General features: G+C 55.0%; 8 protein-coding genes across 8 annotated transcripts; 4 read left to right on the top strand and 4 right to left on the bottom strand.

Moving 5' to 3' along the window:
* Positions 1–83: 83 nt before the first annotated feature.
* On the top strand, positions 84–1,719 carry CLUP02_12458 (V-ATPase subunit H; the record flags this gene model as incomplete). Its single annotated transcript, XM_049291422.1, has 3 exons — positions 84–381; positions 531–1,059; positions 1,107–1,719. The coding sequence occupies 3 exons, from the start codon at positions 84–86 to the stop codon at positions 1,717–1,719; spliced, it is 1,440 nt and encodes a 479-aa protein (XP_049148567.1).
* Positions 1,720–2,703: 984 nt separating this feature from the next.
* On the top strand, positions 2,704–3,812 carry CLUP02_12457 (ribulose-phosphate 3-epimerase; the record flags this gene model as incomplete). The annotated part of the gene is made up of 4 exons (XM_049291421.1): positions 2,704–2,819; positions 2,953–3,109; positions 3,189–3,434; positions 3,546–3,812. 4 exons carry the CDS (start codon positions 2,704–2,706, stop codon positions 3,810–3,812), a joined length of 786 nt encoding a protein of 261 aa, XP_049148566.1.
* A 233-nt stretch (positions 3,813–4,045) lies between these two features.
* Positions 4,046–5,444, bottom strand: CLUP02_12456 (aminotransferase class-V; the record flags this gene model as incomplete). The annotated part of the gene is made up of 3 exons (XM_049291420.1): positions 4,046–4,107; positions 4,161–5,269; positions 5,329–5,444. The coding sequence occupies 3 exons, from the start codon at positions 5,442–5,444 to the stop codon at positions 4,046–4,048; spliced, it is 1,287 nt and encodes a 428-aa protein (XP_049148565.1).
* Positions 5,445–6,655: 1,211 nt separating this feature from the next.
* CLUP02_12455 (uncharacterized protein) lies at positions 6,656–8,729 on the top strand (the record flags this gene model as incomplete). Its single annotated transcript, XM_049291419.1, has 2 exons — positions 6,656–6,719; positions 6,805–8,729. 2 exons carry the CDS (start codon positions 6,656–6,658, stop codon positions 8,727–8,729), a joined length of 1,989 nt encoding a protein of 662 aa, XP_049148564.1.
* A 548-nt stretch (positions 8,730–9,277) lies between these two features.
* On the bottom strand, positions 9,278–11,608 carry CLUP02_12454 (calcineurin-like phosphoesterase; the record flags this gene model as incomplete). The annotated part of the gene is made up of 2 exons (XM_049291418.1): positions 9,278–11,253; positions 11,413–11,608. 2 exons carry the CDS (start codon positions 11,606–11,608, stop codon positions 9,278–9,280), a joined length of 2,172 nt encoding a protein of 723 aa, XP_049148563.1.
* A 3,390-nt stretch (positions 11,609–14,998) lies between these two features.
* CLUP02_12453 (uncharacterized protein) lies at positions 14,999–15,748 on the bottom strand (the record flags this gene model as incomplete). The annotated part of the gene is made up of 1 exon (XM_049291417.1): positions 14,999–15,748. A coding segment is annotated over one exon (750 nt), but the record flags the coding sequence as incomplete, so codon positions are not given.
* Positions 15,749–17,135: 1,387 nt separating this feature from the next.
* On the top strand, positions 17,136–21,400 carry CLUP02_12452 (aconitate hydratase; the record flags this gene model as incomplete). Its single annotated transcript, XM_049291416.1, has 8 exons — positions 17,136–17,249; positions 17,386–19,631; positions 20,223–20,392; positions 20,445–20,525; positions 20,595–20,732; positions 20,786–20,867; positions 20,939–21,126; positions 21,189–21,400. 8 exons carry the CDS (start codon positions 17,136–17,138, stop codon positions 21,398–21,400), a joined length of 3,231 nt encoding a protein of 1,076 aa, XP_049148561.1.
* Positions 21,401–22,535: 1,135 nt separating this feature from the next.
* Positions 22,536–23,969, bottom strand: CLUP02_12451 (glycine cleavage system T protein; the record flags this gene model as incomplete). Its single annotated transcript, XM_049291415.1, has 1 exon — positions 22,536–23,969. One exon carries the CDS (start codon positions 23,967–23,969, stop codon positions 22,536–22,538), a length of 1,434 nt encoding a protein of 477 aa, XP_049148560.1.
* Positions 23,970–25,349: the final 1,380 nt, after the last annotated feature.

Below are 25,349 nucleotides of genomic sequence, written 5' to 3'. Positions count from 1 at the left end.
CTCTAAACCCCCCCTCTCGGCGACATAGGTGCATCTCGAATTCAAAAAGCCGCCCGGGTCGCTACTTCCCTCGACTCGCCGCCATGTCTCTCGATCCTCCCACCTACCTGGCCTCGCTGCAGAACAACATCCGCCAGCGGCCAATCCCCTGGGATGGCGCTGTTAGAGCAGGCACCATCACAGAGGACCACCTGGCCCGCATCCGCGCTGTTGATAAGGCGAAGAAGCCCGAAGCTCGGAAGGAGATTGTAGAAGGAGATCTCGATGGCTACCGCTCCCTCTTTGTTGGTGAATCCGGAAAGCCCTCGGTGATCGAGTCCGCAGGCAAGCAAGCCAATGTCGTCCAGTATATCCTCGTCCTCTTGGCGGACCTCTTGCCCAGTACGTTCTATACCATTTCCCATTGATTCGCCAGCCTATGACTTTGGCTAGACTCTCCCTATCCTGCCCTACTTGTCCTTAATATTAATATATCTTGACGATCGATTCATATGCCTCAATCCCGCTAATGCTGTCATCTTCCCAAATAGGTGTACCGTCACTCTCGAAGGCTATTTTCAAAAACACCGACCCCTACAAGCACTTTCTACCTTTGCTCGCCCACTCGAATAATACCGAGGACCCTATCCCCTTGCTCACATCGACGGCTCTGACCAAGCTCATGTCGCTCTCATTGAACGAATCGCAGGCGACCCGAAACGCCATTCCCGTGCTCCTCTCCTACCTATCTGGCCTCGCGAAGAGTTCTGATGCAGGCCTTCAGGATATCGCGGTCCAGGAATACTCCTCCATTCTCTACGGACACGCCGCGAGACAACAATTCTGGAACCAAAGAAGCGAGACGATTGCGCCTCTGATTGACATCCTCAGAACAGCAGCTGGCATTGGCAGCAACGGCAGCTCCTCGGCAAGCATATGGAGCGGAACCGCGCCCACAAGAAACGCCGGATTTGAGGGTTCGCTCGGCGGCGGTGTTGGTTTGCAATTGCTATACCATGTACTACTGGTCATCTGGCAAATGAGCTTCGAAGCCGAAGATATTGGTGACGAGCTTAACGAGTAAGTACACTCTAGTCGTATGGCTTTCACAAACTGATCATGTTCAGCGAGTACGATATTGTCTTGCTGTACACCCAGCTTTTGCGCCTCTCTCCCAAGGAGAAGACGACCCGATTGGTTGTTTCTACCCTTTTCAACTTGCTCAGCAAGAATCAGAAATCACTCCTCCCTACTGCAGTCCTTGCGCGACTACCTGCGCTCCTTGACAACCTGAGCGGCCGCCACCTGACAGACCCTGACCTACTCGAAGACGCACAAAGTCTCAAGGAACTTCTCGAGGAGTACACCAAGACAAAGACAACCTTTGACGAGTACGTCGCTGAGGTCGAGTCTGGTCACCTCCGGTGGTCACCGCCTCACAGAAGCCAGGTTTTCTGGGCCGAGAATGCGCGCAAGATTTTAGAGCACGAGAACGGAGCTATTGCGCGCCAGCTCGCCGAGATTATGAAGAAGCCGTGGGAGAACGACAAGGCAGTCCTGGCTATTGCATGCAACGATGTTGGGGCCTTGGTTAAGGAGGTGCCTGAGATGAGATACAAGCTGGAGAAGCTTGGTCTCAAGACCAGAGTTATGGAGCTAATGGGAGAGTCGGACGAAAATGTCCGTTGGGAGAGTTTGAAGGCATTGGGTGGCTGGTTGAAGTACAGCTTTGACAACTAAATTTGTTTGCGGAGCAAGATCAAACAGTATGGCTATTGGCTCACGCTCTGTGTATGTATAAACGGGGGATAGCATTACCCAGGCAGTTTAGAGTGGACCAGGAGTAGGTCGTTCCCGCATATTCCATTGTTTTTTTGTTGGTCAACGCTCTCGGCCGAAATCGCGATGTGTGCCCACAGATGTCTCGAGTCTGTGGATGGAACACGCCATACGGTGATGATCAGTCGAGTAGGACACTGGCACTTTGACGCGGAGCCAAGGCACAAACAACACCATTGATGAGCATCGTGGGATGTTTCTTTTGGTCCCGGGGAGGGTGATGGAGGCGTACGATGTGCGGATACAGGTGACCGCAAATCCGCGGCGGCGGATAATCACCCGAGGCGGCGAGGCCCGCCGGCCATCTACATAGACATACGTAGTAAGGTACTCCGTACTTTACCTTAGTACTGGCAACGTCAGGGGTCAATTCGGCCCCTCGTCTCTTGAATTTTCCAGCTAGCCAGCCCAATGGGAAGGGTGGAGCTATGCTTAGGTAGGGAGGTACCTAAAATAAGGGGTGCGTTATGTACTCCGGAGCTTATCATACGGGCGGTACGTGCCCGGCGGGGTTGACGTTTGGCGTGGGGTGGCGCGACTGCGACCCCTCAATTATTAGTGATTCTAGATCCCAGAATATCCCAGAATGTGGGAAGATCCCAACAGAAACTCCACCTGAAAGAGCTCTCGTGGTTCAGGGTCCATAGCTTACCACAGCTTCCGGTCGCATGTCCGATCGTGTACCCTCCAACCCTTTTGCAAACGCCGAAGAGCCGTTCAGTGCCCACGAACAAAACCAGACACACCCGCTCTCGCATCCGCCGCCCACGCACACCTCTCTCTATTTTTCCCTTCTCAAATCACCACAAAAGAGACACACACAAACACAAACGAAGCACAGCTTTCTCTCTCTCTGACTGCACTCGTTGCCTACCTACTTGCACAATGGCGCCCAAGGCAATCATAGCCCCGTCGATTCTCGCGGCCGACTTTGGCCACTTTGGCCATGCGTGCTCCAAGACCATAGAGCAAGGCGCTGACTGGCTTCACGTCGATATCATGTACGGAGACCATACCCCGCTAGAAAAAAAATCAGCACACAAGCATCTTGCGACCGCTTTTTTGGAAAGCCGATCGCAAAGGACTTGTTCTCTTATCCGAGCCGAGCTGTGGCTAACTAACATGGTTTTCTAGGGACGGCCACTTTGTGCCCAACATTTCATGGGGACCCGGTGTTGTCGCCAAGATCAGAGGTCATGTTGAGAAACCCATCGAGGCATGGGGAAAGGGCACATTTGACTGTCATATGATGGTTTCCGAGGTAACTGCTTTCCCTCTGCCCTGGGCTCATGTTTTTGGGGGTCGCCGAAAGTCCATTTGCGGTAACCCGGCATATTACAACGCGCCTACTAACGCATCCGTCGATTTAGCCCAAGAAATGGGTCAAGGGCATGAAGGAGGCCGGCGCAGACCTGTACTGCTTCCACTACGAGGCCGCATTTTCCTCCGATTCCGACAACCCAGAGGTCCAATCCGACGAGAAGACGAACCCCCGCGCCCTGATCCGCTACATTCACGAGCAGGGCATATTAGCCGGCGTGGCTCTGAAGCCCGCAACCTCGGTCGACGTTGTGTGGGAGCTCCTCGAGAGTGAAGACCCACTCGAGAGACCAGACGTGAGTTATTGCCCTTTTTTTTCTTCTTACGAGCAGCTGTTACACACACCACAAGATGGGGTCTCCGCGAAGGCGCATTAGGCTGACAGGGGGTTCTCTCCACAACCGCAGATGGTCCTGATCATGACAGTCGAGCCCGGTTTCGGCGGACAGAAGTTCATGGCCTCTGAGCTGCCCAAGGTCCAGGCCCTCCGCGAGCGGTACCCGGAGCTCAACATCGAGGTCGACGGCGGCCTGACGGGTTCCACCGTCGGCCAGGCTGCCGACGCGGGCGCCAATGTCATCGTTGCTGGCAGCGCTGTCTTTGGTGCCCAGGACCCCGCAGAGGTCATTAAGATCCTCAGACAAGCCGTCGAGAAGAAGACTGGCAAGCTCTGAGAGAGAGATCGGAATCGGAGTCCCCACACCACCAAAACCCCGACTTTTTCTCTCACGGCCACGTTTTTACGACTTTTTTCCTTTTTTTTTGTTGGTATTTCTGTCCTCTATAAAAAGCTATGGGAGCCATGATTTATGTTCAGCGTATATAGATATCAGACGGACAGCAACTTTCCGGTGGTATGCCGGAGTTACAGGTCTTTCTAATCCTAATTCTCTCACATTATACACTATTATTTGGTCTTTTGTTGCAATGCCTTATCCAAGGCCGCAATAAACCCCTTGATTTCATCGACTATGGCTGATTAGCATAACTCACAGGTTGGATAAGGTGCACGCATGACTTACGGCTGTTGTAATGCACCATGCTAACCCGAATAATGCCGTCGGCAGGGTCGAGTTGCAGAATCTCTTTGATCAGCCGGTACGAGTAGAAGTGGCCCCATCGGAAGGCAAACTCGGACTCGTTCTCTACGGCATTGACGAGGTCCTTGGTGCCCCACCCCTGCACTCGGAAGCTGATTGTCGGAACGCGGCGGTCGGTACCGGCATCGGTCTCGCCGTAGATCGTCACGTCGCCCCGGCCGTTGAGGTACTCGAGCAGAGTAGTCTGGAGCTGCCCCTCCTGCTCGACTTTCCCCCTCCAGCCTTGGGAGTCGGGCGTGCCCAGGTACTCCAGCACCCGCGGGACGGCCGAGACCAGCTCGTAGCTGCCGCCCGCGAGCCCGAGCTTCCCCTCGAGGGACTCGCTCGGGTTGAAGAAGTGGCCGATGGAGCGCATGTGCGCGTCCTGCGCGGCCCGGCTCGCGTACAGCATGGCCGTGTGCGGGCCGTAGACCTTGTACCACGAAAATGCGTAAAAGTCGACGCCGAGGGCTTTGACGTCGACGGGCCGGTGCGGGGCGTAGGCCACCCCGTCGACGCAGACGAGGCCTTTCGGGGTGGAGGCGTGGACGAGGGAGGCTACGGAGGCGACGTCGTGGATCGTGCCTAGGATGTTGCTCGCGTGCGTGAGGGTTACCAGGCGGGTCTTATCCGAGAGCAGGGGCTTCAGGTTCTCTGTTGTTAGCTTTGGGTTCGTTGTCGAGGATGCGTCTGTGGGCTTCCACCACTTTAGCTCGAGTCCTTGGCGGGCGGCGAGATCGACCCAGGAGGCGATGTTGGCTTCGTGGTCGACTGCTGATACGACAATTTCGTCGCCCTTGTCAAAGGTGAAGGTGTGGGATAGGTTGCGGAAGAGCTGAGTTGTCGAGGCACCAAAGACTGCCCCCCCCCTTATGTTAGTGTTTCTGTCACAAATAAGTTTTGGACATATTGATTTACCGATTTCGTCAGAGGATGCGTTGATGTACTTTGCGCCGGCCTGGTAGCCTTCGCCATAGGAGGCCGTCGCCTTCTGGCCGACTTTGTAAGACGCGCCTAGCTGGACGTTGCTTTGTGTGAGATAGTCCCGGATGCTGAAGCGTCATGTGAGCGAGATTTGAGCATTTGAGTTTGGAGAGTACAGGGGACATACGACTCAATGACTGTACCCAGCGTCTGACTTCCACCTGCATTATCGAAGAAGACCTGGTCTTGGCCCAGGGCAGGGAACTTGCTTCTAACAGCAGCGATGTCTATCTGGGATGCCATATTGAATGCCTTGTATTGTCTGCTGAAGATGTACAAGATAATTTCAATGTATGTAAGAATTTATCACAGTCTAATAGAAAGTTGAGAGGAAATGAAGTTATCGTGATGGAAGCAAGTCCAAGTATTAAAGATGTGAGATTACGATAGCAGTTGCGGGGCAGGGCGTAATGGACGTAAAGGACTGGGTTCAGATGATTAGGGAACTGCCCAATTGAGAAGTGAAGCGGCCTTGGAAAGCCCGCAATTTACAGAAAGCCAATTGATCTAGTGTTTCCATGGATGCATGACGTTCTGCAGTGCGGGCGAAGGAACAACCTCAGTGCGGTGCTTGTTGGTGGGCGGGGGAGGAGAGGAGGATAGAGGGGCAGCGCGAGAGGAGGAAGTGTGGGGCGCGGGGTTTCGGCGGCTGGGCCCGGCTCGCCCGAAGCTTGCCCGCCCGCCGTGCCATCTTCCCGTCCGGCTTTTGGGTGAAAGAGCTTCCGATGCCAAGCGCCGTTGCACACTTTCATCGCCAATCCTTGATTACGGCTTCCTTTATTCAGAGAAATGGTTCCCGGTCTGCCAATAGATTAAGAGGGAATTGAGAGAAGTTGAGTTGAGGTGACTGCCGCTTATTTGACTCCCACCCTCTCTTTTATGCATTGCTTCTGGAAGACGCAGCTCATGCAAACCTCAAGCGCCAGGAGCGAATCGTGCATGTCTGGTCTGTCTGGACACCGGCATTGGCTGTCTCCTCGCCAGCCTGGCGGTACTCAATGGCTGCGCAGGAGAGCCAAGCAACCGGCGCTTGCACCGTTATGCGGATGAGTTTCTGGACAATCCAGTGTGTGAACAGAGAGTCAATATTCCCGCCAGCTCTGATCATTGGCCACGCCGGCACTGTACGGCGGTGTACCCAGAAGCTCCCCCGACGGGACCGTTAAAGTGCCCCCGCCATCTACTGAGCGAATGCTCATGGAGAGGCGCTTTTGCAAGCTTTGCAGGGGCCAACGGTGGGACGGTACTAAGCCCATGGGACGATTTGGCGCGAAAACAGCTGCTGGGAGAAAAACTTTATGTGGGACCTCAGCCCACGTTCGGTTCCGATCAGCGACAGACGGTTCAGCGCTGGGGTCATCACAAAATATTGAAATTCTGGGAGGCTGCCGACAACCTTTCCCCTTCTCTCAACTGTCTCCAAGAGGTTGTCCCTACTCTATCAATCACCCAAGATGAAGCGCAAGGCTAGTTCACGAATCGACGACAAGAGAGCATCCAAGAAGAAGACCAAGACGAGTTAGCCATCCCTACAACAAGCTCAGCTTTTTTTCCTTGCCCTTTGTCGTCACTAACACCGAACTTTCTTTCGCTCCACGCGCAGCTCTCTCGGCCGATGTCGCAAAGTCGAGATTCCGCAAGGGTCTCTTTGACAAGAAGGTTCACGACGCCTACACGAAGAAGTACGCCGAATCGAGTCCCTACAAGCACTCCGTCATCGACGGCCTCGTCGACGACGCCCTCCTGCGCTCCGTCCGCGACGAGATTCGCGAAAACGTCTCCTTCACCCCGAAAGAGACCGACATCTACAAGATCCACCAGTCGGGCGACCTCGCCAACCTCGACGGCCTCGACGATGACGCCCTCGCCAAGCTCCCGAGCCTGCTGTCGCTCCGCGACGCAATCTACTCTGAGACTTTCCGCGACTACGTCTCCCACATCACCGGCTGCGGACCCCTGAGCGGCCGCAAGACCGACATGGCCATTAACGTCTACACCCCCGGCTGCTACCTCTTATGCCACGACGACGTCATTGGCAGCCGCAAGGTCAGCTACATCCTCTACCTCACCGACCCGGACACGCCATGGAAGCCTGAGTGGGGCGGCGCCCTGCGCCTGTTCCCCGTGCTCGAGCAGGAAGGCAAGGACGGCGAGATTGCAAAGACGCCCGCGCCGGACCACTCCAAGGTCATCCCGCCCGCGTGGAACCAGCTCTCCTTCTTCGCCGTGCAGCCCGGCGAATCCTTCCACGACGTCGAGGAGGTCTACCACGCCGACACGAAGGCCCAGCTCGAGGCCGAGGGCGGCCGCGTCCGCATGGCCATCTCGGGCTGGTTCCACATCCCCCAGATCGGCGAGGACGGCTACGTCGAGGGCGCCGAGGAGAAGCAGGTCAAGAACTCGGGGCTCATGCAGCTCCAGGGTAACCCGGACCAGCACGACACACCGCAGGCGCGGCCCGTGAAGGTGGACAAGCCCAAGGCCAGCCTCGAAGGGTTCGATGAGGCTGGGCTCGAGTTTCTGCTAAAGTACATTGCGCCGACGTACCTTACCCCGGATACCCTGGAGCAGATCTCGGAGCATTTCGAGGAGAACTCGAGCATCACGCTCCCCAACATACTCTCGAAAAAGTTCTCCGCCAGGCTCAGGGAGTACATCGAATCCCAAGAGAGTGCCGACCACACCCTCCCAGATAACGATAGCGAGGCCATCGAGAAGAAGTCTGCGTGGCGCGTCGCCCGTCCCCCGCACAAGCACCGCTTCCTCTACCAGCAGCCCGCGGGCGCCGACGAGCTGCGCAGCGCGCAGGAGGAGAACCCGCTCACGGAGCTGCTCGACCACCTGCTCCCCTCGCGGCAGTTCCGCGAGTGGCTGCAGGTCGCCACGGGCACTGTCGTGGAGAGCCACGAGTTCCTCGCGCGCCGGTTCCGTCGCGGGCAGGATTATACCCTGGCCACGGGCCACGATGGGAAGCCCCGTCTCGAGTTCAACCTCGGAATTACCCCGTCCAGGGGCTGGGGTGACGAGGAAGAGGAAGAGGAGGAGAAGCCCGAAGAGGGAGAGCAAGAAGAGGCAAAGCCCAACGGAAAATCATCAAAGAAGCGCAACAAGGGCAAAGGTAAAGCCAGAGCCGAGCCCGAGCCCGCGCCAGAAGAAAAAGAAGACGAAGAAGAGACAGAGGTCGGCGGACACGAGGTCTACATGGCGGGCGACGACGGCGAAGAGGACGAGGACGCGGCGATTTACAAGTCGTCGGGCGACGACGACAACATCCTCTTCTTCCAGGCCGCCGCGTGGAACAAGCTCACGCTCGTGCTCCGCGACAGCGGCACGCTGCGGTTCGTAAAGTACGTCGGGCGCGCCGCCAAGGGGGACCGGTGGGACGTCTCGGGCGCGCTCGATATCGAGGATGAGGACGAGGAGGGCGCGAAGAATGGTGATGGTGGTGTTGATGACGGGGAGGAGTCCGAGGAGGAGTGGAATGGGTTCTCTGATTCACCTGCTGCGCAGACCAGCGATAGCGACTGAAGAGTTTGGCCCTGATACGTTGTGTGGGTGGGTGTATACACACGTAATGTACATCTCGCCTGATGTTTCGGTTTTAGGGATTTACACGGCTAGACACAAAAAGTTATGAGTTACAATACATGATTGTCCCAATCGCAAACCTCATCCCTTGCGTTGACATGATGACATAACCTCGACGATAGGCGTAAGCCTGGATGATGGATATGACAGACGTTCAAAAGCCCCTTGCCAGGAGAGTACTGGTGCGATTCGATTCGCAAAGATGCTATAAAAGAAACACGAAGATGTGAATCTACTAGCAACTCGAATTTCCTACAGCTGAAAAGATAAAAATAATAACTCATAAGATTCCGCTACCCTTTGCCCATGCGCCCCCCCCCCCCCCCCATAAAACGCCTCTGTTTCTTTCAAATACAAAGTCCTTGCCCATATGACGAGTTCCAAAAAAGTCTAGCAAATGCTTATAATGCAGCTTGCGACGACAAGAACCAATGACCAGTGCATCTCGCGCGCTTTCTAGCTCTCATGCTCTCTGTCTCAATCGTCCTCTAAAACTTCTTCAACTTCTTCTGGGGCACCGTCTTGATGAACGCATGCTTCAAGAAATGCAGCCACACCTTGTTGTGCTTCTTCTTCTTCTTTCCACCCTTCTTACCCTTCTTGCCTTTCTTACCATTCTTCTTCTCTGTTTCTACATCTTCATCTTCGTCATCTTCATCGTCGTCGTCTGCGTCGTCATCATCCTGCTCTTCGTCTTCAACCACTTCCTTCTTCTCGTCTAATGACTCTTCTTCTTCTACGTCTTCTACGTCGTCGTCATCGTCTTCGAAATCCTCAGCAAGTGCTTTTCCTTTGCCCTTCTTAGCATTCTCCTTGGCGATGCGGTTCGCCAGCTTGACGTAACTGCGAACGGTCAAGTCTGATAGCTTGTAAATCTTGTCGGTAAAGGTACTGTATTCAACCTCGAACGCAAAGGGGCGCGGCTTGGGCTTCTTGGACTTGGGATCCTTGTCCTTGTGGATGCCGTCACGCCACTTGTTCCCAGATGCGTCCTTGCTTTCGTGCGTCATGTCGTTGTTGAGGTAGGTCAGGTTCGCAAAATACTGGGTGTATCCAAGGAGGGTCAGGGGCTGAGGTGCGTAGGCCGGGCCGGGGCCGGTGCCTGCAGGCGGCGGCTGAGGGATGACCAAGTTGGGGTCTTTGGGTTTTGTCGGCTTCTTTCCCTTTTTGCCCTTGTTGCCCTTCTTCTTCTTCTTGGCGGCGTCGATTTCGCGCTTCAATTCTTCGTGAACGGGATCTTCGTCCGACGGTAGTGCTAGAGCGGGCACAGAGTTGGTGAACGAGTCGGTCCAGACCGCAGCGTCCTCGAGGCCGGAAATGTTGTACTCCACGACACGGAGCGTGGGGAAGTAGTTGGGGACGATACTGGGGCCGACGAGAGAGAGGTGGTATCGCTCTGCGTACTTGCCGCCCAAGTCCTTTCCTGGCTTCTTCTTTTTCTTCTTCTTGTCTTTCTTGCCCTTTGCATCCGACTCCACAGTATCTTCCTCCTCGAGAGCCTTCACGTTGACAGCTGGCAACTTTGCCCAGCCTTCCCGCAATTCTGTGAGATAGTCCTGTGCCGATTGGATTTCGAGTTCATCCTCAAAAGCTTCGCGCCCGACGTCGTCGTCTGCCGCGAAACCACCCAAGATGTTGATGTCGATCTCCTTGGTATCGTGTACAATGAAATGATCAATATTCATGTGGCCATAAAGCGAACCAACAACAACATCCCGATACTGCTGCATCCAAAGGTTGTACTTTTGCCAGCAGGTTTCATCCCAATTCTTCTTGCTGTCGGTCCGGGCCGGGGGCACGTGGCCCATGAGGATGGCCTTCATGCCGCGTTCGCGGAGGAACTCCAGCTGCACGCGAAGCCATTCCATTTGCTTAAAACCTGGCTCGGACGGCTGTTGGCAGTCGTCGACGCCGGCATTTCGGTCGAAAAAGTACAGTGTGTTGAGACTGAAGACGGCGAGCTTCTTAGGAATGACCTCGGTGTAGAACCAGCCTCCAAATTCGAAAGAGTGGCGTTGCTCCTCGGGGATGAAGCGCTTCCAGATCTCGGCATAGTATCCTAACCACTTATTGGGCCCTGGCAGGAGGATGTTGTGCGGTAGAATGTCATTGTTCCCAAATGTCGGAATGACAGGCACGGCCATTTTCGAGGAGTCTTTCGGGTCACCAAACGTCTCCGCAAACTTGTCGGCGATCCATCGATTTGTGCCGAGCACCTGGCCCGGGCTACGAGGAATGCTCTCATCGCTGTCGTGGCGCGCAGAGTCGCCAGTCCAGATGACGAAATCAATGTCGTCTACAATATTCGCGGCGATCCAGTCAAAGGTCGCGTTGACGAGGGAAGATGGCGTATCGCAGTCGGAGGTTTCTGCGCCATAGTAGCCGGCGGGTCCATCGCCAGAATGGCACGCGACGCCTTCTTCGGTAGATGAGTGGGTTTTGTAGAATTGATCGGGGTGAAAGTCTACGAGGGCACAACAGTTATTAGCATTTGGTGTCGTCCCACGTCAAGCACCAAGCAGAGAGCGATTCGCCTCATGCGCCTTGCCTGAGCGTCGCGACTGCATTTCTGCCATGCTGATCGTAACGCCCGTGGGTGTCGTCGGGTAGCATCCAAACGTACCAGTAATGTGTAGAAACTTTCCACTTAGACGTCGAGATCCTTCTTGTGCGACTGTTTCTGCGACCTCTGAACCAATGACGATTTGTTGGTGCCCGCTGGCGACAGGTGTTGCAATGACGCCATGCAGGAACAACTGCTGGACCAGGGCGAGCTGCAGAGGCAGGGCGGCGCCCACTATTGCGGGTAAAGACCGCATTGCTGGGGAGGAGCTGAAGAGGCGCGCGGTACCTGGTTCGATGTTTCTATGGTTCTGACGCACGCAGGCACGGCAGCCGGTTGAAAGGGTGATGATGTTGTTTGAAAAAGAGAAGACACCGTCGCAACGGGGGGGTTCGGAGAGACTGAAAGTGGGAGCGAGAAAGAAGACGGGGGCCTATTCAAGGTTATTAAGTCATGATTTTCCCTTGGCCGAGCTTTGGCTGTCCCCGTAGAAAAATAAATGGAAGCGCGAGCGACGTCTGTCTGGATCAATGGACAGTGTCTGTCTGACTTGGTTTGCTTGGCTTGGCTGTGGCCGTGACCTGGACTTTTTTTCCAGGGCTCCAGGGCTGGGGCGAGGCGGTAAGCAGGGGACTGGGCAGCTGGAGTGTTGCTGGAACACCACCTTTGGGAATGCTGTCAGACGTGAGCGGTAAGGTACAGATATGTGTGAGCGTGAAAGCGAGAGCATCCGTACCCAAGGTATAATACACGATGACACCGTTGGAGACTGAGAGAAGAGAGGGAGGGCGCAAGGGTCCACGTCACAGTTACAGCTCTTGGGAACAACCCAGCTGGTCAACCTTGCTTCGTAGGCGAGAAGGCACCCGACTGGACGTAGGGAATCGCGGCTGGTAGGTGACCCTGAATAAATAACACCGGTTGAACTTGAGGGGTGATCCTCCCGCACGCCAACCGCCTGGCTTGCCGCGCTTGCGTTAGAGTTGATGGTCGGTTTTTGCAAGTGGGAAAGTGATGATGTCCGGTGGCGTCCAATGGTTGCATGTCCCTGCTGACTGACGGCTGGGCAGGGGGAAAGGAAAGTCGGTGATGGTGGCACTGGTGAGAAGGAGGCAGCATCAACAACTAACAGGTGCTCCTTTTCTGTCTGAACCCGGGAGGAGCATGACTTTTAATGTACTTGTCCGCTCCTTCCGACGACCACAACGTGTCCTGGTGTTGGCATCTCATGCCTTTCACTGCCACGACTGCCTCACACGACGATGCAGCAAGGAACATAATTCCCCGCCTTCCCTTTCGTGTGCGTTGCAACTTACCTTACTTACATGCACGCAAGTCGCTGGAAACACCGCAAACAAGACCATCAAGGTCCATGGCCGACCAGAGGTGAAACCCTCACTGGATGATTAGGTATCATCCCGAGTCCACCCCCCATCTCCATTCTCCATCCAGATCTCCAGCACTAATCCACGGAGCACGATGGCCAGTCCACAAGGCTGAAAGCTTCAACCTCCAATCCGCAGCCAATCGAGCTGCAGCACTCCAACACGTGTGTTTTTTTCCACGACACCCACTGCCCATCGAAACATCATGGGCTGAGACAACCACCCCATCCCGCGATACTCCATCACTGCATCAGCGAGGTTGCCGCCTGGTAGCGCCGCACACGAGCCAGTGCCGAGTGCTGAGGCGTCCTAGGGCCTCTGACTGTCCCCCGTGAACCACCTGCTACCTATTCCATCCTCGGATCCTCCCCCTTGGAGCGTGGTAGAGGTCGTCAGACTGAGAGTGTGACCGTCAATATGCACAAAAGTCCATAATGCCTCATCCTGGGGTGGGCTGGTTGGCGCGAGTCAATCCGGCACTTACTCCAACCCGTCGCTTGATCTGCCCGCTCCCCATCGTGGGGCCGCGTGATACCCCGATATACCACATACCCATGGTTTCTCAAAGTGTTCTACATCTCGTCCTCCTGGAAGTGCCAAGGTAAATCCTTCATGATGCATCTCCAGGCAGGTCGTTGCGACCTTCAGTCAGATATCATTGTAGATTCGGGCCGTGTCTGGTCCCCTGCTGACACCTTTGCGCTGACGTCATATCTAAGAGAGCCGTCAAACTCTCGCTCTCATGTTTGCTGGTTGATCCCTTGCGCTCAGTTTAACATAGAGAGATGCTAACGGAACAGAATGTTTGAAATGCAAATGAAGGCTCACCGCATCACATCACATGCACTCGTGTTGTAGGGAGCTGCATAGTCACTCTCATGCGGTGTGTTCCCCTCAGATGGTCAGTTGACTGATTGTCAAATTCGATCCTTTTTAAGGGGTCCTGTCAACCTAGCGGCAGGACGAATTTGAGGTCGAGCGTGATTGGATTGGATTCCTGAAGACCAATTCTGTGAGTACGTACTGTCGTGCCATACCCACGTGACCTTAGTAGATCTCACAGCTGGCACCGCCTGGCTGCTGGATGTTCGGAATGCGCAGATAACGTGACCAGCAGTCCTGCGTGGTAGATAGTGAATGAAGCAGTACGCAAGGCTGATGCACGGTGTTTATAGAAACCAGGATAGACATGGCGATCGGAAGCCTCGATAAAGCGCCCCAGACCGAGAAATTTGATAGAGCGCTTGCTCGGTGAGAAAAGTCGTAGAAATTCTCGGACGGGTCGGTCTCCTGTCGTTAGTGATTGTCGTCATGGCAAGAAAACACCACGATAGCATCATCTAGCGATGTCCTCCTGGCCAACCACGAACAGCGTAATAAGGGCTGATTCCACGGGATGGCCGAGGCAAAGCCGTAAAGGGTAGCAAAGCGCCGCTGCGCCGGTCCTTGCGGAAGATGGCCGTAGCCTCTCTGGGAACCTTAGGAAGCCGCGATTGATGAAAAGGGCGGGGGGCCGCTTTTTGTAGTATCGCAGAGCAATCAGCATCGTGAGGATATTAAGCGACAAGCTCGGGCGTGCACTCGGGTCTTGGGGGTATCGCCTATCATATCTCCTGCGACGACCGAGGGCGAATCCGGAACTGCGAGCTGGTCAGCTTGCGACCGAAGGCTTTCCGAGGCAGTTTGAGCTCCACTACGGCGGACGGAAGCACCAGAATGAACAGGGGGCTTGAATCCGTATATCCACAGAAGGGGAAAGCAATGGAGGCTCGTCCCACGGTCCCACGGTCCCAGCCTCCCAGATTCTCCACCGGGAGAAGGGCCCCCCACCAAAGGAGGAGACACCCCCGGCCGCCGGCCCCCGGTTTTGCAGGCTTGAGTGAAATAAAAATTGCGCCAAAACAATGTCTCCAGACCAGAAAATTTTGGTGATATTGTAATTGCCCCTGATGATTGGATGCCGCAATCAGCGCAGACCCCAAACACCCGAGGTACGACTCGTTAGTGCGAGGGAGACAGGGACATGATAATGGCGACATGAGGACACCTGAACAGGAGTTGCCGCATGCCACAGGTTACAGCTGTCCCGTGGAGTCTGGACTCGTGATGCCCGGATTGGAATCGCAATGAACCGTTTTCCTCCTCCGGTGCGGGACTTTCCTTCTCCCATGCCGGTAGCATAGTTCTTTTGGATCGAACTCGTGTCGCGGGGTCGGTGAAACAGTCTCAAAGATGCGAGGCTGAACCTGATGTTGTCGTCTTTAGCTGGACAGACAGAAGTACCTAGGCCTTAGTAAGGAAGTACCCTCAATCTGTAGCCGTCCTGCGCGCTGCTGCCCGCCGCTGAACTGACAGGAACCTAGCCGGCTGGACGGGACCTCCAGATCAACAGTAAGGTAGCAATGTCCAATCACCCAATGACAGCCGTGTACAACAGTATCAGGTATCTTCCAGCGGCAAGAGTTTTTGGGACATGACTCTGGCTTCTGCAGCCCTGGACGAGATGCAGACTGCATTGCAAAAGTCTGAGACGAGGCCCTTGCGACGGCAAAATACAGTACCCCGTACGCCCTCCAAATCTTTGATTTCTCCGCATGGAGCTGTCCTGGCTTCCCTTGGGCTTGTCCTGGTCGTGTGCGGTGGACGTCGTCCAGCCGCGTGGGGAAGAGACGGAGAGCCTTGTCGTGGTCGCTCAAAGTCCGGATATCCATACCGTGACACAGGAAGAAGAAAAGGCCGGACAGGCGGGTGGTGGCCGGCGTTGTCGGGTAAGGCAGCAAGTATCGAGTATCCGTCGGTACCTCAAGTATGCGTGGTAGGGAGCCTGACTCCAGGTACAAATCTTCACATGTGGAGGCAACGTGAGTGTCGCAGACTCGCAGCCAGTGGCCGTGTGGCTCAGTGCTGCAGCAGCGGTAGCCCCGGGGTCTGGAGGGAGCACACCCGTCTGTATGGGGATTAGCCTCGTCTCCGGGCGGAACCTGACATGAGACGGACAAAGTCCAGTCTGTTCTCTTCTGCCTCTCGATCGGCCGTCTTCGTGTGTGGTGGATGAGCGTACGGGCGGGCGGTCGGACCAAGGTAGAGGTGGACACATGCTGTCAATTGAATTGTGCATGATGCTCCCGTTCTCACAGCAATAGACCAAAGTCAAGACGGATGAACGGGACTGTGATCACATTCCAAAGGCCAAGAATTGGGGTAACGAGTTGTACCAACGAGCTCCGGGTGACGGCATGTAGTGCAAACAGATGTCGTAGGAATGTTTATCAGTGACGTTTTTGCACCTCGACTCCTTGCGCTGGGCGACTTGCTATTCGCCATTCGCCCTTGCCGGACGCCGTATCCGACCGCGGTACTTGGTATTGTTCTTGTCATGTCTCGCGCCATTGGTCTCTTTGCAGATGCCTGTATTTGGCCTTTGCCTCCGTCTCGATCATGTTCACCAAATCAAAATTAGTTCCCTGTCGAGGCAAATCAGTCAGCGGATGAACATTGTTCAAGTACCTACGTAGTAACAGTATCGTGATGCGATGGAGATTCATAAGAAATTTGTGCGCGATAGAGAGGGGCCGGTCGAAACAGCGATACAAATGCAAAGGTCGTGAGCGAGGAGGGATAGCAGAGGGGAGAAGAAGAACTCGAGAAAAGGTACATGTGGCTTTGGACAGGGGTGTTTACCTCTGAGCAAAGAGCAGTTGCGGTGCAAGGTCTCCACAATGCAGCAGGGAACACCGCGATACGGAGCAGGGGAAATGGGACAGAATGGGGGGTACTTTCGGAAGGTACTTTCCTGAGGTCGTCGTTGTTCCCGTGAAAGTGAAGAAAAGCAGCCCCACTCCAGTCCACTGCTGCTCTTTGCTGCTGAGTGAAAAATAATCCAATCTCGCTGATTCGTCCGTTGGCCCGTCGTCGCCTTCGTCATAGCCGAGGAGGCCCACCTTGGCCGACCCTGTTCCTCAGTACCTTCTCCACAGTCCACACAGCAGCGCGGCAACCAGACGGCCTGCGCCCAATTTGAGCCGAGCACGCACCGTGGCCACCCCCCAAAAGCTGCCGCGGAAAGAGCCCAGAGCGAGGTGAAAGAGGGCAAAAGTGAGTGTGATCCGGAATGAAGGTGCGAGGATTTTTTACTGCCACCCCCATCCGGAAAGACCTAGGCCTGGCTTGCTTTGCCGCCTTTCTTCTACTACTTGACCTCCTCGTCGGAAATTCTCTCCACCTTCTTGTTTTCTTCCTCTTAATATTCTTTTCCTTTCCTCCATCTTCACAAACAAAGTCCCTTGAACAGGAAAGGGCACTTGAGATATCTGTTGCGAGCTTCATCACAGCTCGGACAACTCTCCACTCAAGCTCAATTGACCAGTTTCATTGCTGCTCTCAGTGTCAACACCAATCATGTTGGCTTCACGACAGCTCCTGGGCTCTGTTGCCCGGAGCCGTACTGCCGCCAGTGCCCGTCTGGGACTGCGTGGCATGGCTACCGTTTCTGACTCTCCCCTTGACCGCAAGGTAAGATACTTCCCCCTCTAACGCTAGAAAACCGTGGTCTACGGTGTCTTTTATTTGGACAGCATGGCCGGGTGCTTCTTTGGCATCGCGTACGTGTTTGCTCGACTTGACAAGGGTGCTGACTCGCCGAAAACAGGTCAAGCAGAACATCCACGAGGAGGGCAACTTCATCAACTACAAGAAGATGTCCGAGAACCTGTCCATCGTTCGCCAGCGTCTCAACCGCCCCCTGGCCTACGCTGAGAAGATTCTCTACTCCCACTTGGACGACCCTCACGGACAAGAGATCGAGCGTGGTGTCTCATACCTGAAGCTCCGCCCCGATCGCGTTGCTTGCCAGGATGCCACTGCTCAGATGGCTATTCTGCAGTTCATGTCTGCTGGCATGCCCTCCGTCGCTAACCCCACTACTGTCCACTGCGATCACTTGATCGAGGCTCAAATTGGTGGCTCTAAGGATCTCGCCCGTGCCGTCGGCATCAACAAGGAGGTCTACGACTTCCTTGCCTCTGCTTGCGCCAAGTACAACATCGGTTTCTGGAAGCCCGGCTCTGGTATCATCCACCAGATTGTCCTCGAGAACTACGCTTTCCCCGGTGGTCTTCTTATCGGAACTGACTCTCACACTCCCAACGCTGGTGGTCTTGGTATGTGCGCTATCGGTGTCGGTGGCGCTGACGCCGTCGATGTCATGGCCAACCTTCCCTGGGAGCTGAAGGCCCCCAAGGTTATCGGTGTCAAGCTCACTGGTGCTCTGAACCCCTGGGTCACTCCCAAGGATATCATTCTCAAGGTTGCCGGTATCTTGACCGTCAAGGGTGGTACTGGTGCCATTGTTGAGTACCACGGCCCTGGTGTCGACACCCTCTCTGCCACTGGTATGGGAACTATCTGCAACATGGGTGCTGAGATCGGTGCCACCACCTCCCTCTTCCCCTTCAACGACTCCATGCACAAGTACCTCACCGCCACCAAGCGTAAGGACATTGGTGACTTCGCGAAGACCTACGCCAAGGAGCTTCGCGAGGATGAGGGTGCCGAGTACGACCAGCTCATCGAGATCAACCTGTCCGAGCTCGAGCCCCACATCAACGGTCCCTTCACCCCCGATCTGGCCACCCCCATCTCCAAGTTCAGCGAGGCTGTCAAGGCCAACAACTGGCCCGAGGACCTCAAGGTCGGTCTGATCGGTTCTTGCACCAACTCCTCCTACGAGGACATGACCCGCGGTGCTGCCATCGCTCGCGACGCTCTCGACCACGGTATCAAGTCCAAGGCCATCTTCACCATCACCCCCGGTTCCGAGCAGATTCGCGCCACCATTGAGCGCGATGGTCAGCTTCAGACCTTCGAGGAGTACGGCGGTATTGTCCTTGCCAACGCCTGCGGTCCCTGCATTGGTCAGTGGGATCGTCAGGATGTCAAGAAGGGCACCCCCAACTCCATCATCTCTTCCTACAACCGTAACTTCACCGGACGTAACGACGGTAACCCCGCCACCCACTCCTTCGTCGCCTCTCCCGACATGGTCGTTGCCATGACTGTCGCCGGCAGCCTCCACTTCAACCCCCTTACCGACAAGCTCAAGGACAAGGACGGCAACGAGTTCATGCTCAAGCCTCCTTCCGGAGACTCTCTCCCCAGCCGCGGATACGACCCCGGCCAGAACACCTACCAGGCTCCTCCCGCCGACCGCAGCACCGTCAACGTCCAGGTCTCTCCCTCCTCCGACCGTCTTCAGATCCTGTCCTCCTTCCAGCCTTGGGATGGCAAGGATGTCAACGATATCCCCATCCTCATCAAGTGCAAGGGCAAGACCACCACTGACCACATCTCCATGGCCGGTCCCTGGTTGAAGTACCGTGGCCACTTGGACAACATCTCCAACAACATGTTGATTGGTGCCATCAACGAGGCCAACGGCGAGGCCAACAAGATTCAGAACTTCACCACCGGCGAATGGGACGCCGTCCCCGCCGTCGCCCGTGACTACAAGGCCAAGGGTATTAAGTGGGTTGTCATTGGTGACTGGAACTACGGCGAGGGTTCTTCCCGTGAGCACGCCGCTCTTGAGCCCCGTCACCTTGGTGGTCTTGCCATCATCACCCGCTCCTTCGCCCGTATTCACGAGACCAACCTGAAGAAGCAGGGTATGCTTCCTCTTACCTTCTCCGACCCCGCCGACTACGACAAGATCAGACCCGAGGACAAGGTCGACATCCTCGCCACTGAGCTCGAGGTCGGCAAGCCTCTGACCATGGTTGTCCACCCCAAGGATGGCAAGGCCTTCGAGGTCAAGCTCTCCCACACCTTCAACGCCCCCCAGATTGAGTGGTTCAAGAACGGTTCCGCTCTTAACACCATGGCCAAGTCCGCTGGCAGGTCATAAACGGACAATGTTACGTTAGCGATACGGGTCAGGGCGACATGTGGTTAGGCGGTGTAGGCGTACCTCTGTTTATTTAGCATGTTCTGGGGTGTCGGTCGGTATAACTAAAGTGTATGGCCGCGTTACGCCCTTTGTTTTGGTCGGGCAAATACCTCTGGGACTATTGTTTTTTCTATGTCATGTAGGCCATGATTTCCTAGTATGTACAAATTTGAAACGTTCAAACAAAATTTCAACGCAATGTGACAATGCGAGAGCGGGTACAAAGGTGTTCAAGCATTGTGAATTCGCATGTGATGTTCTAATACTTCACCAATGATCGATACTCAAAGCACTTTAGAGACCCAGGACGAGTTACATAACGCGCTGTAACGCTGTTACAGGCACGTGATGATAAGAGGTGGATACGTCGTACAACAGGGGTCTTATCTAACATTTTTTGGATCGTCCGAAGAGGTCCGAGTGGACCGGGAGCATGCGACAGGTTGTCTACAATTTCCCAGCTGCAGCAAAAAACACAATCTCCGTGGTGCCAACTCAAGCCGATTCTTATGCCTTGTGCTGCCGATTGGACTCATCGCTAGAACGACTTTCGACTTTGAACGCGGCGATTGGTGTTTGCTCGACCGCCAATTTTCCCACTCGACCCTCGACCCTAGACCCTCGACCCCTCTGGATCCCGTGAATCCCGGAGGCGGCGGGCGCGATGGCTTCCAACATAACGTCCTTCAGCACCCTTCGGGCTCGCTCTTACGTATTTCGTTTACCGCTCTTTACGCGCATTGTTCTCCTGGTCATTATCGCAGCATGGTTCGCAGGTCTTCAACATTCGTGGGATGTCAGGCACTGGGGCGCCCTGATTCCTGACCAGCTGTCCTTTACCTCTTGTAAGCTTCCCTTGCCTGCCAGGCCGCTTTCTACAGGCGCAATTTGTACTCATTGTATTGTGGCGATAGCATACCGAATGAATACGTTCCCTTTCGTTCATGTGAATCTCATCCATACGGTCATGAATCTGGCGGCTCTCGCGCCATTGATGGAGCGGTTCGAGGCAGAATTCGGCACCTTGACCTCTATCGCCCTCTTCATCGGCCGTAAGATATATCCTGGTCTTCTCTATAAGGCGCGGGCGACTAATTTTCTGCAGCTCTGAGCACGATCCCGGCTATTCTCTACACCTTGATCGAACGGTTCCTCTTCAAGGGCAACACCGAAGTTATGGGAGCTAGGTAAGAAACTATACAGGTGACGCCCGCGAGCGCAAGAGGGATGGAAACTAACGAGAAGAATCACAATGTAGCGTCTGGGTCTTTTTGCTCTTGGGCATCGAGGCGATTCGGACGTACAAGACGAACCCCCACCTGACGATTGCGACGTACTCAATTCCGACGTGGACAACCCCCCTGATCCTCATCCTGGTGGTTACGGCGCTCGTTCCTGGCACCAGCTTGCTTGGTCACCTCTGCGGCGTCCTGGTTGGATATCTCTGTAAGCGACCTGCCCCTATCCTGCTAGAAGGATGTATGACTAACTCAACGTTACTTTTCTAGTCGGCCTCGGCTACCTGAAGTTCCTCAGCCCACCCGAAAAGGCCCTGCGATGGATCGAGTCGAAGCTGAACCTCCTTGGGCGGCTGCCGCACTACGTGAGCGTCGACCAGAAGACATACGGTCGATTCGGGGTCTTGCCCACCAACACCCATGCTGGTGGCGGCAGCGCACCGATTGCGCTTGTTGGCACGACTCAACGACTTGGGCCATGAAATCATTATGGGTGTATTTCTTGAAAGCTTGTAATACTACATGGCACACTTTGTCCCGGTTAGGCTGCTTTTTGCACCTTGGTCGGAGTTTGGGAGTTCATAATGCAGGCAAAAAAAAAGTGGCATATATACAAGGCGGGGTAGATTTTGTTTTGTATTGCCAGTTCTCTCTATGAGTGTTTATTTATGATTGTAAACTATATAATATGAAGGTTCTCGTATGTCTCATCATCACTGGCTTTTACCGGAGCATTTGCGTGTAGGCATACCATGATACCGTATGGGTTCAATACTCTTGGTCTCTTGATGACCGGTTTCTCCGGCAATGTTGTGTGGAGCGAGAAGGACAGTAGTACAATACAAATGTCATGCCAGTTTGAAGGAAGTTTATCTGATCTTTCAAGTTGAATTGGGCTAATGTGAAAGCATGTACGTACCGTACTACTATGTGACATTAGATGCTCGTCGCCCCCGTTGGCCGGGGCTTATAGAAACCAACCAGACGAGTAAGCACGATCACATCTGTCTGGCTAACTTGGCAATAAATCATCTAATGTGAACATCAGATCCTTTCCTCGCCTTGAACCCTATCTTGGAGGTTCAATTTGCAACAGTCGGAGCAGATGTAGCTAAAAAGAAAATCGTTGTCGAAGCATAGCTTGGCTCGAATGCCTTCACCCCACTCTCATCCCATGAAAAGGGGCCCCACTTCATCCTTGCTATCCGGGGCTAATCCGCATACGCTCTAGCCCCATCCGCCAAAATGCTAATAAGGATTTCTGCGCTCCTTCAATCTTTGCCTTTTTCTTCTTTTTTCTCTTCACATTCAAACGTAACACGATCCTGTCAACATAAGCTGCTTGTCAACCTCTTCCATATTTGCCGCATTCCAGGATCATAGTTTCTAGAGTACTCAGCCGCTCGTTTGAGGGTCGTCATCGCTTTGCGCTTCCGTGATGGCCTCCCATGAAGAAGTGGCTACATGCTTCCAACCAAAACATTGAAAACTTGCCGTTGCTCTGATCTCGCCATGCCCTTAAGCAAGAAGCATCACAAATAAGGTAGATGAAAGCCAAGTTGAACGCTAAAATGTGCTGGATATCTTTTTGTAAAACTTCTATCGATACATCCCACCCTACGCAGGCGCGGGAGTCGGTCCCTTGAAGTACTTGCTAGGGACCAACGGCATCTTGGACACCACGGCTCCCCTCTTCTTGCCTCTCACCACAACGTCCAGCTCAGTGCCGGACTTGTGCAGACCCTCCTTGACGTAGCCCATGGCGATGTTCTTGCCCAACGTCGGGCTGGGCGAGCCGCTGGTGATGACGCCGACCTTCTCCCCGTCCTTTGTAAAGATCTCGGCGCCCTCGCGGGCCGGCGCGCCAGAGATCACGAAGCCCACGCGGCGCCTCTCGATGCCCGCGCCTCCCTTGCTCTTGGGCACGAGCTGCTTGTTGATCACCTCGGCGCCGTGGAAGCCGCCCTTTGTGCGGCGCTCCTTGGGGATGATCCACGACAGGCTGCCTTCGACGGGGGTCGTCGTGTCGTCAATGTCGTGGCCGTACAGGCACATGCCGGCCTCGAGGCGCAGGCTGTCGCGCGGGCCGAGACCCGCGAGCTGCAGCCTCTCCGGGCCGGCGACCTTCAAAAGCGTCTCGGCGATGGGGCCGGCCTCGCCGTTGGTGGACTTGAAGGAGATTTCGAAGCCGTCCTCACCCGTGTAGCCTCCGCGGCTGATCATGGCCTTTTCGGGCGTCGATTGCCACTGGCCCTGGCCGTCCTGGTACCGGAGGCGGGCGAAGCCCGTGTTGCCAAAGTAGAGGGTGCTCAGGTCCAGCCCGTCGGCCGGGTCGAGGACCTCCTGGAGGATCTCGGCGCTCTGGGGGCCCTGGAGGGCGACGAGGCCGTAGCCCTCGAGGACCTCCCACCAGAAGTCGGTGCCCTCGGGGTTCTGGAGCGCGGCGGTGTGCTCGGTGAGGTAGGCAAAGATCTTTTCGCGGGTGCCGGCGTTGGAGACGACGGCGTACTCGTGCTCGCCGAGGCGGGTGATCATTGTGTCGTCGACGATGCCGCCCGTGCCCGGGTGGAGGAAGGTGCTGAGCTTGCTCGTGTTGAGCTCCATGTCGGCGACGCTGGAGGGGGTGACGGTCTCGAGGAAGGCGGCGGCCTTGGGGCCGGTAAAGCGGTGCTGGACCATGTGGGAGACGTCAAAGAGGGAGGCGTGGGTGCGGGTGAAGTGGTGGGACTCGGCGAGGGACTGGCCGGCGTACTGGACGGGCATGTGGTGGCCGCCGAAGATGACCATTTTGCCGCCGTGGGCGACGTGGAAGTCGTAGAGGGGGGTCTTGTCCTGCTTGGAGAAGGCGGCGAGCTTCTCTTTCCAGTTGGCGCGGGATGCCGAGCTGTACAAGCGGTGGTTGTTGTGTAATTGTGATGCTCCCGCCGTTCTCGGGGCCGGGGCCGTGGAGCTCAGTCCGGCGACGGATGCGAGGGACCGGCCCTGGCGAGCGGGAGAGGCCAAGAAGGGCCTTGCCGTCCGGGCGGCTGCTACCAATCTTGATCGTGTCATTTTCAAAAGTCCAATTGAGCTGGTATATTGGTAAAAAGATTGAGAAATGAACAGAAAGATCAAGGTTTCAAGAGGAGGAGGAGGGGAGGAGGCCCCAAGGTATGACGGAGAGCTTTCCCTTGTACCGATAAGGTATTCGGATGCGATAAGATGAGGCGGGTCCGAAGCTGGCCGAGCTCTCTGGTGTTTGATTGGTGAATTGGGCGGAATCGTCTCGGTCCAGGATCCGAGCGCTCGGTATGGCACCCGCCAACCGGCGGTCTCGCACTTCTGAAAGTATGAATGTTGGTCGAGGCGGTCGGGTGAGTTTCCTCTGCGGCTCGTTCAACTGGCAGATAGCCGCGCGGTCTGTTATCTGCGTCTCGTACACAGTCGTCCCCTCACTCTATCTTAGTAGCTTGTCTTACCATCCGCAGATAGATGTGTATCTCAAAAAGTAGCATCGAGTCATTGGCACAACTCAGCTGAGCGCTGTTGGTATCTCGGTGATAGTTACCTGGTGGAAGAGCTGTGATAGTTGCATTGTAACATACTAATGAGCCAGTATCTGTCGAATGCCTCTCTAGCTATCGTACAGATTTCGCCCTCGAAGAGTGAGTTTCGCTTTACGATACGATACCGAACAAACACCACTGGGCTCATTCCCCTTTCTATTGGATCAAGAAACCCCCTTCACCAATTCCCTTCATCGCAAGCCAGTCCAGTCACATGGACGCTGCTTCCTGGGACATGACTAGACGAATCAACCCGCGGGGAAGGTCTGCCGAGGTGCTCAACATATTCGTTCTCTTCAATTTAAGTTAGGCCAATACCGTTTCAAAGGTCTGGCTGGATCATAGACCAATAAGAAATCGTAAGGCGTGGGAAGTACCTAGGGAGTAGGGAGCAGGCCGTATTTGGATGTTGGCTCGAGGCTGCAACCCATACTGTTGAACGTAGTCATTTGAGGAATTGGGATAGAGACCGAGGCCCACAGTTGGCTCGCTCAACCCGTTGCTCTGCCAAATGGTCTGTCTACTAGACTCAGTCGTTGCTGCCTTGACGAAACAGAGAGCTGAGCATGCTGAATCAATACCATACATGCGTAAGTCGATTAGACTTCTGTTAAGAGCGTTCATCGGCTTGTAATGCAACCCGACTTATAAAGGCAAAGAAGGGACCCAGACCACCAGAACTAGCTACCCTGGAAGTTGCAAATGGGGTTAACAGAGGGACCTAGGCATTAGTTTCCAGACTCATGGAAAAGTGAGAAACCACGACACAACTCTTCAACGTCGGTATCCCTGCAACATTGGGTTCTGAGACATCAAAGCAAAGTGCGGCTGAGAAAGTCAAAACACACCTAGCACTTCTTATGTCGTATCCCGAGTTGGAAGGGAA

The sequence above is a fragment of the Colletotrichum lupini genome, chromosome 6 (assembly GCF_023278565.1).
Source record: "Colletotrichum lupini chromosome 6, complete sequence".
Classification (NCBI taxonomy): Eukaryota; Fungi; Ascomycota; class Sordariomycetes; order Glomerellales; family Glomerellaceae; genus Colletotrichum; species Colletotrichum lupini.
The sequence above is the reverse complement of the archived record's forward strand: the minus strand, read 5'-3'. Positions and strand labels throughout refer to the sequence as shown.